Source organism: Lingula anatina, chromosome 6 (assembly GCF_051362555.1).
Source record: "Lingula anatina isolate TDL-2025a chromosome 6, LinAna3.0, whole genome shotgun sequence".
Lineage (NCBI taxonomy): Eukaryota > Metazoa > Brachiopoda > Lingulata > Lingulida > Lingulidae > Lingula > Lingula anatina.
The window spans coordinates 18,011,048-18,023,919 of NC_141772.1; the positions used below are offsets into that span (position 1 = coordinate 18,011,048).

At 32.3% G+C, this 12,872-nt stretch overlaps 1 protein-coding gene across 1 annotated transcript; it reads left to right on the forward strand.

The window, feature by feature from the left end:
• Positions 1–2,741: 2,741 nt before the first annotated feature.
• LOC147761283 (uncharacterized) lies at positions 2,742–9,902 on the forward strand. Its single transcript, XM_087015256.1, has 4 exons — positions 2,742–3,323; positions 7,010–7,086; positions 7,280–7,901; positions 7,985–9,902. Exons 1-4 carry the CDS (start codon positions 2,742–2,744, stop codon positions 8,312–8,314), a joined length of 1,611 nt encoding a protein of 536 aa, XP_086871382.1. The 3' UTR covers positions 8,315–9,902.
• Positions 9,903–12,872: the final 2,970 nt, after the last annotated feature.

Below are 12,872 nucleotides of genomic sequence, written 5' to 3' on the forward strand. Positions count from 1 at the left end.
GTCGTGTTCATTCTTATTACGGTAAATGTTACTGTTGTCACTATACATGTGAAATTTGTTTCTAATCACTGTGTTTCTGTTTTGTGACTGTGTTTGTTTGTATTTATTGTGATTACTGTGTTTGTTGGTGTTGTTACTGTTGATGTTTGTATTTATTGTGAGCACTGTGTATGTCAGTTTTATCACTCTTTTTGTTTGTAACCATTACTATTACTGTGCATGATTGGGTTGTCACTATGTTTATGTGTCTGTTTATATGCTGTTTGCTGTTTCTATTCTGTATTGTTTCTGAATGTGTTTGTACATTATGAGATGACTATGTACAACTTTGTTTTCACTCTTTTTCGTTGTGTTCATTCTTATTACGGTAAATGTTACTGTTGTCACTGTACATTTGATATTTTTTTCTAATCACTGTGTAATATTGTGTTTTGATTGTGCTTGTTTTTATTCATTTTGATTACTGTGCATGTTTGTGTTGTCACTGTTTGTGTTTGTATTTATTGTGAGCACTGTGTATGTCAGTTTTGTCACTCTATTTGTTTGTAGTCATTTTAATCATTGTGCATTTTAGCGTTGGCACTGTTTGTGTTTATATCTATTGTCAGCAATGTGGATGTTAGTTTTGTCTGTTTATTTATTTTTAGTCTTTATTTTAACTGTGCATGTTGGTGTTGTCACTGTCATTATAGTTTATGTGTCTTTTTATACTCTGATAACTGTTTCCATTCTGTATTGTCATTGAATGTGTTTGTATATATATTGTGATCACTGTGTATGACTGTGTAATCACCCGATTAATTTGTGTTTATTCTTGTTACTATGCATGGTTGTGTGGTCACTGTACATGTTAAAATTTACTCGGATCACTGTGTATGTCTGTATTGTGACTGTGTTTGTTTGTATTCATTTTGATTATTGTGCATGTTATTATTGTCACTGTACATGTTAATATTTATTTTGACCACTGTTTATATCAGTTTTTTTATGTTGATGTTTCTATTTATTGTAAGCACTGTGTATGTCAGTTTTTTTTTTTACTCTATTTGTTTGTAATCATTACCATTACTCTGCGTGATGCTGTTGTCACTTTATGTCTATGTGTCTGTTTATATGCTGTTTGCTTTGTCTATTCTGTATTGTTACTGAATGTGTTTATATATATTGTGGTGACTGTGTATGACTTTGTTTTCACTCTTTTTCCTTGTGTTCATTCCCATAATGGTTAATGTTACTGTTGTCACTGTACTTGTGAAATTTTTTTCTAATCACTGTGTTTCTGTTTTGTGACTGTGTTTCTTTGTATTTATTTTGATTACTATGTTTGTTGGTGTTGTTACTGTTGATGTTTGTATTTATTGTGAGCACTGTGTATGTCAGTTTTGTTACTCTATTTGTTTGTAATCATTACTATTACTGTGCATGATGGTGTTGTCACTATGTTTATGTGTCTGTTTATATGCTGTTTGCTGTTTCTATTCTGTATTGTTACTGAATGTGTTTTTACATTAAGAGATGACGTGTACAACTTTGTTTTCACTCTTTTTCGTCGTGTTCATTCTTATTACGGTAAATGTTACTGTTGTCACTGTACAAGTGAAATTTGTTTCTAATTACTATGTTTGTCTGTATTTTTACTGTGTTTGTTTTTATTTATTTTGGTTACTGTGCATTTTTGTGTTGTCACTGTTCATGTTTGTATTTATTGTGACCACTGCGTATGTCAGTTTTGTCACTCTATTTGTTTGTAATCATTACTATTAGTCTGCATGATGGTGTTGTCACTGTATCTCTATGTGTCTCTTTATATTCTGTGTGCTGTGTCTATTCTGTATTGTTACTGAATGTGTTTGTACATTATGAGATGACCGTGTACAACTTTGTTTTCACTCTTTTTCGTCGTGTTCATTCTTATTACGGTAAATGTTACTGTTGTCACTATACATATGATATTTTTTTCTAATCACTGTGTAATATTGTGTTTTGACTGTGCTTGTTTTCATTCATTTAGATTACTGTGGATGTTTGTGTTGTCACTGTTCTTGTTTGTATTTATTGTGAGCACTGATTGGGTTGTCACTATGTTTATGTGTCTGTTTATATGTTGTTTGCTGTTTCTATTCTGTATTATTACTGAATGTGTTTGTACATTATGAGATGACTATGTACAACTTCGTTTTCACTCTTTTTCCTCGTGTTCATTCTTATTACAGTAAATGTTTCTGTTGTCACTGTACATGTGAAAATTGTTTCTAATCACTGTGTATGTCTGTGTTTTGACTGTGCTTGTTTTTATTCATTTTGATAACTGCGCATGTTTGTGTTGTCACTGTTCGTGTTTGTATTTATTGTGAGCACTGTATGTCAGTTTTGTCACTCTATTTGTTTGTAATCATTACTATTACTCTGCATGATGGTGTTGTCACTGTATCTCTTTGTGTCTGTTTATATTCTGTTTGCTGTGTCTTTTCTGTATTGTTACTGAATGAGTTTGTACATACTGTGATGACTGTGTGCATCTATGTTTTTTTTACTTTTTTTCGTTGTGTTCGTTCTCATTATGGTGCACGTTACTGTTTGTTAAGGTCCACTAAATGCATGTGATGAAATCACTCATTTACATATTATGTTTATACAGGAGACACTGACTACGGCTAATGAGGATGAATGTATGAATGTAATTTGTAAAGGAACGTGATGCAGGTGAGGAAAATGATGGAAATGAACTCAGCAAGGACATTATGATTATAAAGGAACAAGAGGTAGAAAAGGGAACCGATTTTGTGAAAGTGCAGAAATGTGAAGGGTATGTCGAGAAAGAACAAGAACAAGTGCCAGGATTGAAAACTGATGATGATGATGATGACAACAGATTAATTGAAAGAGAGAGTAGAATAGGTGAACTGAAGTATTATGAGAAACCTGATGTAGTTGAAAAGGCTTTAACAGATGATGTAAAGAATACAGATGAAGGACTTGATGATGATGATGACCCAAAGTATGTGGAGAAACATGGTGTAGATGAAAAGGCTGTAACGGATTATGTAAAGAATGCTGATGAAGGACTTAATGATGAACCGATGGAAATGGATTTTTCTAATTTCATAGATACAGACAGAGACAAACTTACTGAAGTAGAGATGAAACAAAGTGCAGGTGAGGAGGAAGTTAAAGTTGAAGAGAATGAAGAACAAAGTGCAAGTGAGGAGGTACTTAAAGTTGTAGAGAATGAAGACAAACAAGGTTCAGACACAGAAAATGTTTATGAGAATGCAAAAGAATGGACAGATGTAAAATGGGAATTTCACAGAGACAACAAAAAGGTGCAGAGAAAGTTTATGGCAAAGAAACTAAAATGGACACCCGATTTTTTTTATTCAGTTAAAGGATAGTGCATCAGTTAGAGCTGTACTGTAGGTTCAGGGGATTTATAGATCTATATTTTACACTTGGCTCAGTATTTAATATTCTTGTTTCAATGTTTTAAGTAAAATTGCACCAAATGATTCATGACTTACATATTTGAAAATAATAACGTAAATTGTGTTTACAGATAAGGTTAAATTGAATTATAAAGAATATGTGACAGTAGGTTTTTTTATTCAAAAATGGTAAATTTCCAACATGTAGGGAGATTCCCAAGATATGTATTATATGGAAGAAAGAATACAGTTTCATGATATACCTGATACTGAATTGTTTAACTGATGAGATTTTAAATGTACAGTCCATTAGAAAAGCTGTTTAAACAATCTGTATGTTAACTGGACATTTATCTCTGTCAAAATATTTTGGAAGCATAAAAATTCAAATTAAATTTCATTAGAATAATGACGTCTTTGTACAGCAATGGAATAGACAAAGAACTGAATTTATTACAATTGTTAGTAAAAGTAATGATATCTGACAGAATATTTTAAGTTTTATTTATTTGTTTTATTATTATTATTATTATTATTATTATTATTATTTTTTTTTATTTTTTTTTATTTTTTTTTTTTTGTATTTGAAACATGAGATAGATATTTTGTATAAGTATTTAGCTGTTTATATTTTATCTTTGAGTATTCTGTGGAATCTTTATTTCAAAAAATTATGTAACCATAATTTTTTTTTTTTTTTTGTGGAAAAAGAAGGAACATGTTAAGGTCCACTAAATGCATGTGATGAAATCACTCATTTACATATTATGTTTATACAGTCACCAGTCTTGAATGAAAATTTATCATCCTCTGTATAGGTATACTTGATAAGTAGAACTGATATAACTTAAAAGTAGAAGCTCTCACTTGTTATCTATTGCATTGCAATTAGTATTTAAATGAGTTGCTGCCACTGTGGCATGCAGATAGATTCCCTGTAGATAATGTGTATAAATGCTGAATGTTGGGACCTAATAAAGACTTTTAGACTTGGAACTGAATATGTGAGTCTGTGGTTATATTCCCACTCCCATGCATCAGTGACAAGCGAAATATTAGAAGAACCTGGGTAGGGTGGAACATGGACCCCTACATGTTGTCACTGTACATTTGATATTTTTTCTAATCACTGTGTATCTCTGTGTTTTGACTGTGCTTGTTTTTATTTATTTTGATTACTGTGCATGTTTGTGTTGTCACTGTTCGTGTTTGTATTTATTGTGAGCACTGTGTATGTCAGTTTTGTCACTCTATTTGTTTGTAGTCATTTTGAACACTGTGCATTTTAGCATTGGCACTGTTTGTGTTTATATCTATTGTCAGCAATGTGGATGTCAGTTTTGTCTGTTTATTTATTTTTAGTCATTATTTTAACTGTGCATGTTGGTGTTGTCACTGTCATTATAGTTTATGTGTCTGTTTATACTCTGATGACTGTTTCCATTCTATATTGTCATTGAATGTGTTTGTATATATATTGTGATCACTGTGTATGACTGTGTAATCACCCGATTAATATGTGTTTATTCTTGTTACTATGCATGGTTGTGTGGTCACTGTACATGTTAAAATTTATTTTGATCACTGTGTATGTCTGTATTGTGACTGTGTTGTTACTATTACTCTGTATGATGGTGTTGTCACTGTATCTCTATGTGTCTCTTTATATTCTGTCTGCTGTGTCTATTCTGTATTGTTACTGAATGTGTTTGTACATTATGAGATAACTGTGTACAACTTCGTTTTCACACCTTTTCGTTGTGTTCATTCTTATTACCGTAAATGTTACTGTTGTCACTGTACAAGTGAAATTTGTTTCTAATTACTGTGTTTGTCTGTATTTTTACTGTGTTTGTTTTTATGTACGGACACGGCATTTTCAAGTTGTGACTTTGAAGTTCCGTGGGCCTGAAGACCTTTGCTAGTCACATTTTCTGAATATCCATGATACTAATATTTTATTATTAAAAATTGATGGTCATTATGCTGTTAAACATTATGTAATATTGCATCAAAATTTGAAAAAAAAACCTATTTTGGGCACTGCTCCCATGATGACCATTTAAGAAAAACCATGTCACTTACTGTTCTCAAACTTACAGGAAAGAAATATGGGACTAAAATATAGCTTCAGTAGGCAATGCAATCTGCCAGTTAAACAGTTTTTTGTGAAAATTTAATTTTTCACATATTGGCATTTTCAAGGTGTGACTTTGAAGTTTCACAGGCTTGAAGACCCATGCTTGTCACATTTTCTGAAAATCCATGATACGTATATTTTATTATTAAAAATTGATTGTCATTATGCTGGTAACCATTATGTAATATTGCATCAGAATAGAAGAAAACACAATTTTGGGTGCTGCTGCCATGATGACCATTATGGGAAAAAACATGTTACTTATGATTGCCAAACTTTCAAAGAAGAAATACAGGACTAAAATGAAGCCTGAGTTGGAAAAGCAGTCTAATTGACTTCTTTTTCTGGAAATTTTACATTTTCAAAGTGTGAACTTGAACTCCCATGGGCCTGAAGCCTTATGCTTGTTACACATTTTACTTACATTGGTATTACCTGTTGAGCATAATTAAAATTTGATGTTGAATTTGCAGTTTAACATAATGTACTTTTGCATCAGAATTGACAGTAGCCTATTTTGTTATTTCCTGCTTTTTGTCTGTACATTTGACAGCTTTGCTGCCTTGTTATTTATTTTGGTTACTGTGCATGTTTGTGTTGTCACTGTTCGTGTTTGTATTTATTGTGAGCACTGTACAACTTCGTTTTCACTCTTTTTCGTTGTGTTCATTCTTATTACGGTAAATGTTACTGCTGTCACTGTAAGTGTGAAATTTTTTTCTAATCACTGTGTATGTCTGTTTTGTGACTGCATTTGTTTGTATTTATTTTGATTACTGTGTTTGTTGGTGATGTTACTGTTCATGTTTGTATATTGTGAGCACTGTGTATGTCAGTTTTTTACTCTGTTTGTTTGTAATCATTACCATTACTCTGCATGCTGGTGTTGTCGCTGTATCTCTGTGTCTGTTTATATGCTGTTTGCTGTGTCTATTCTGTATTGTTACTGAATGAATTTGAACATATTGTGATGACTGTGTATGGCTATGTTTTTTACTCTTTTTCGTTGTGTTCATTCTCATTACGGTGCATGTTACTGTTGTCACTGTATATTTGATATTTTTTTCTAATCACTTTGTATGTCGGTATTTTGACTGTGCTTGTTTTCATTTATTTTGATTACTGTGCATGTTTGTGTTGTCACTGTTCGTGTTTGTATTTATTGTGAGCAATGTGGATGTCAGTTTATTTATTTTTAGTCATTATTTTAACTGTGCATGTTGGTGTTGTCACTGTCATTATAGATGTATTTATTGTCGTTTAACAGGTCAACGATGATGTGTCTTAGGAGGAAGGTCATTAGGAGGTACAGGGTAGGTGTGTTCAAAAGGTGAACAGATCACGTGAGGATGGGAAACGATCATTCGAAGTCGAGCTATGCTACTGTACGGATATTCCAGTTTTCCTAAGCTTGAATTTCATATTTTAAACTTCTATTATGCCAAAGGGTAGAAAATCACAAAGGATAGTGAAAGTGTTTGTGCGGATTCTGAACATACTGAGAAAGAACTTGAGAAGCCTGAGGTGAGCAAACCTGAGCTGATACAGTCGGATGCGGAGGGTGTGGCATCAAACAAAGAGGCTAAAAACTACTCGGCCGAGGAGAGCGGAGAGCTTGAAAATGAAGGGAGTGGCCGAGAAATATCAGATGAAGTTGGCTCAAATCTTGCTGATACTTTCAATTTGTTTAAATCCTATATGGATCAAAAGTTTAAAGGATTAAAAAGAGAACTGTCCGAGAAAATATAGCAGAGAGCAAAAAATTGAGGTCATCCCATGACATTGAATTCAAGTTTAAAGGAAACAGAAAGCACTTGACAATCTTGAGCTTGCAGAGAGTTACTTTTAGAAAAGGGGAAGTGAAGTCTCTTAGACAGTTACTGAAAAGGTCCATAGATCAAATCAAGAAACGTAACAAGCTTATAAGATTGGCGGACAAATCGGATACTGGTTGGGAAGCTGTGGAAGAATATCAAACCGATGAACTTGCAGATGATAGTGAAGATGAAAAGGAAATTCGTTCAGCCCAGATAAGAGCAAATAGAAAATTGCGCCAGAAAAAACAGAAACGCAACAATGTCAGTCAACGTAGATCTGGTGTTTATAATAGCTATTTCAATATGCCTGCTCAATATACAGCCTCAGCCAATTTTTCAGGTTCAGGGTCATTCAAAAGGCTTTTTCGAGCCAAAAGAAGTCAACCGTCCAAGCATGACCAGTGTTTTGGATGCAGACAATACGGTCACTGGCGAGCAGAATGCTACAAATTTAAACAGCAAAAGCAGTCATATTTTCAAAACAGCACGCAACCAAACCCAAGCTACTACAGCTACGCACAGGTCGGCAGTCAATAAGAAAGATACAACTCTAAAAGATAAGTATAATAGCGACAATGTGAAAGGTAGATTGAAGAAGAATGTAGCTTTTTTGGGAAAGTATTCATGCCAATACGTATGTATTAGATGTAAAAAAACAAGGATATGTTATTCCTTTTATAAATACACCACCAAAAATGATTATGAAAAACAACAAGTCTGCATTAGACAATAATGTAGAAGAATCAATATTAGATTTGTTAAAATCAGGTCGTATCAAAGAATTTAACGGGATACCACAAGTTGTTAATCCTTTGACGGTGGCAATAAATGGGAAAAAGAAACGTTTGGTTTTAGATTTGAGATGCGTAAATATAAAATACAACAGAACATATTTCCATGCGTTGTTTACAATGTATTTCTTGCTGAATTTTTAATCTCAAAGGAAGAGTTATTATTGCTTTAAGGTGTTTGGTTAAACACTGGAGAGCATGGTATATACCTATAGTGTTGTATTTGGATGATGGCTTTGGATTTAGTGATGATTTTGAGCTGTGCGTTAAAATATTCAGACAAAATGAGGGGAGATTTGAAAAAATCGGGTTTCGTAGTAAACAATGAAAAGAGTATATGGAGACCAGTTCAAGAGATTGATTGGTTAGGTATTCATTGGAATTTGATACAGGGTATGATATCAATCACAGAAAAAAAGGGTTTCAGAATTGAAAATTGATATTAAAAAACTAATGCAAAATATTAATATGACATCAGCATGTGCGTGAATTGGCTTGAATTACAGGAAAAATTATATCAATGTCAACAGTTATTGGAGATATTAGTAGATTAATGACAAGAAATATGTATCACACAATCAATGATAGAAACAGTTGGGACAAATGCAAAAATTTTCGTTCAAATACAGAAATTCTGAATGAGTTACATTTTTGGTTGTCAAACATTCATCGTCTATAATATTTATTTTTAAATGAAATACCCAAAATCTTACGATTTTCAGATGCTAGTGATTATGCATATATTGTGCCTATTTGGTGCGTTGTCAATCTGACATTTGTCACAAAATGTGGTCAGATGAAGAAAAGGGGAAAAGTTCGACATGGAGGGAGTTGAAGGCAATTGCAATTGCATTACAAGCTTTTCTTATAGTTATAAAAAGAGGTAAAATAGGTTGGTACACAGATAATCAAAATGTCGTGAGGATTGTACAGGCAGGATCTATGAAACGTGATTTACAAAATTTAGCTTTACAAATATATCATTTCTGTACACGTCATGAAATCAGTTTGACAGTTAACTGGATACCTAGATCAAAAAATGAAAAAGCAGATTATATCAGCAAATTGGTAGACATAGGCGACTGGGAAGTAGAATCTTCTTTTTTTCGGATTTTTGGATAAAAATGGGGACCTCACACTATAGATAGATTTTGAAAATACAAAGACAAACCATTTTAATTCAAGATTTTGGAATCCAAATACAGAGGCAACAGACACATTTTTACAAAATTGGAAGCATGAGAATAATTGGATAGTTCCACCTGTAGGTTTGGTACCAAAGGCAATAAACCATTTATTAAATTGTAAAGCAAAAGGCACTTTAGTCAGTCCAAGTTAGAAGTCGGCTGCATTTTGGCCAAGATATTTGACAGAGATATGAAGTGGAAAATTTACATGAAAGATGTTCTTATTTTCGGTAACAAGGGTATTTTTAAGCAAGGGAAAAATAAGCAATCTTACATAGGGTTGCAGAAATTTAAGGATAAAGTTTTGGCAGTCAGGATTGACAGGGAGACAGGATTTTAATACAAGGATATTTTCTAAAAACCAAGGTTATATTTCAAGGCGTGATGGGATGCTGTATTTTTGTGAAGGTTGTAAGTCAGAATTTAAAAGGTAACAAATATTATAAAGGATGAAATATGTATTTGAGAGGAGTGATGGGATGGTGTAATTGAATGTCGTGATGGGATGAGTGTATTTTTACCTGTCAGAATTGACAATATAACAAATGTTATACAGAATTGAAAATTAGAAAATTATAATTGAAAGGTGAGATGGGATGAAGGGGTATTTTTATGCAAGTTGCCAGTCAGGATTGACACTGCAACAATCATTATAATAATGAAAAATTTATATGTATAAGGCGTGATGGGATGACGTATTTTTATGAAGGTTGCGAGTCAGGATTGACACTGCAACAAATGTTATACAGAAATAAAATATATATATTTGAAAGTTTTTATGGCATGTTGGTGTATTTTTATGAAGGTTGCCAGTCAGGATTGACAATGCAACAAATGTTATACAGAATTGAAATATATATTTGAAAGTTGTTATGGAATGAAGATGTATTTTATAAAAATTGCCAGTCAGAATTGACACTGCGACAAATGTTACACAAAACTGAAAATTATATTGGGAAAAAACGTGATGGAATGAAGGTATAATTTAGGAAGGTTACTAGTCAGGATTGACACTGCAACAAATGTTATAGACTTGAAATTTATAATAGAAAAGCGTTATGGGATGAAGGTATATTTTATAAAGGTTTATAGTCCAGATGGACATTGCAACAATTGTTATACAGAACTAAAAAGTTCATTTGAAAAGTATGATGAGATAAAGGTGAATTATAATATAGTTTGCTAGTCAGGATCTACAATGCAACAAATGTTATACAATAATTGAAATTCATATATTTGAAAGGTCTGGTGGCATGAAGGTGTGTTATTATGAAAGTTGATAATCAGGATTGACAGTGTACAAAATTTTTATACATGATCGTATTGATTTATTTTGTTTCATGATTGTCAAATACAATATTAGCTGGTAAAAGTACAAACAAAGCTATGGTACAGGTATATAGAAATTCAAATTAAAAAAGGCAATCAAAGGGTTTTTAATTGTTTATTTTAAACGATGGTTAAGAGTAAATGAATAATTCAGGTTTTTTTGTTAAAAGAGAAAATGAAGGATTGCCTGGATTGGCTTTTGAAAACAGTATAACGCATTAAAAGAACATTTGAACTGTTTTAAAGTTGGGGTTTTATATTAGTAAACATAAACTGGTTTGTTTTCATCAATATACTTTATTTGTATTTACAGGTATTCCAATCTGGAGTTTGGACGGAATTAAAGGATTTCAATAATGCAACTTTACGAAGATTGGGTAAAGAGTTACCAAGTATTGTATTGAAATCTAGAACAGATAATACGGTGAAAAAATATACTTATATTTTCAAAAGTGGAAGAATTGGGCAAGGAAATTTACAGAGGTTAACACATTCCCGGCATCCACAAATCAGATTGCACTATATATGTTAAGTTTAATTCAACAAGAGAGTAAACCAGGAGCAATACAGGATGTGAAATATGCCTTAAAGTGGGTTCATGATATTGCTGGAATAACATGAAATTCTTGTGATAACGCTTTGATCAGTAATATTGTGGAAGCAGCAAAAAGAATGTCATGTAACAGAACAATATAAAAGGAAATAGTAACCAGGGACATGCTTAATAAACTTGTTAATACATTTGCAAAACCTAATGCCCAATTTGAGAGATGTCTGCAAAATATGTTTATTATCATTTTCAGGATTTTTAAGATATAGCGAGGTATCCTCAATTAGAAGAACAGATATTATATTCAAAGATTCATATTTTGAAGTTATTATTGAAAAAAGTAGTTATTATTGAAAAAAGTAGTTATTATTGAAGAAAGTATTTAAAGAAATCTGGAAAACATGTTTTAAGGGATACTGGAAAATTGTCGTGTACACGTATGAGAGCTCGAGAAACAGTTTTACAAAACTTTGAAGAATTGGGTTTTGATAAAAGTAAATTTGGTCTACATAGTCTACGAGCAGGTGGTGCATCAGCTGCAGCAAATTGCGGGATAAAAGAACGATCATTCAAAAAACATGGTCACTGGAAATCGGACAAAGAGAAAGATGGTTATATTAAAGACAATATATTGCAAAGAATGAGTGTATCTTTAAACTTGGGTATTTGATATGCTTTTACATTTTGTTTGTCGATATTTTAGGACAAGAATGTGATGCCAATATGAATCCAGAGTGGATGTGGATTAATAAATTATGTTCATATTTAAGTAGATGAAATTGTATTTGTTTTCTTTTTTAGGATAAAGTAATGATACACAGAGGAGGCCCGTTCTTTGTGGTCGAAGCAGGCAAAGGCACATCGACTCATTCCTATTTATAAATAAATGATTTGATGTTTGAAGATGAAGTGGTTTTATTCGTTGAGAGTTATTAGACGATAAATAATTTATATATGTTTAAGCTTAAGCGAATTAGAATATAAATGTATTTATTGTTGTTTAACGGGTCAACGATGACGTGTCTTAGGAGGAAGGTCATTAGGAGGTACAGGGGGCGCTGTATTCAAAAGGTGAACAGATCACGTGAGGATGGGAAACGATCATTCGAAATAAAAGTTTTTGTATAAAAACATTTGTATAAAGATGGGGTTTGATTATGCGTTATAAAATTATCAGATTCATATTAGTAAGAACTCTACCGGAATTGGAATTAGGCTATGCGGGAAATCTAACTGGTGACAGAGCAAACTTTGTATGTAATATTGTATCGTCTGTACACAGGCAGAGGCACATCGACTCATTCCTATTTATAAATAAATGATTTGATGTTTGAAGATGAAGTGGTTTTATTCCTTGAGAGTTATTAGACGATAAATAATTTATATACCTTTAAGCATAAGCGAATTAGAATATAATTTATGTGTCTGTTTATACTCTGATAACAATACAGAATAGAATATAATGCAAACAGAATATAAACAGACACACAGAGATACATAAGGTAAACAAACACACAGGGATACAGTGACAACACAATCATGCAGAGTAATAGTAATGATTACAAACAAATAGAGTGACAACAACTAACACAGTAATCAAAATAAATACAAAGAAACATAGTCACAAAACAGACAT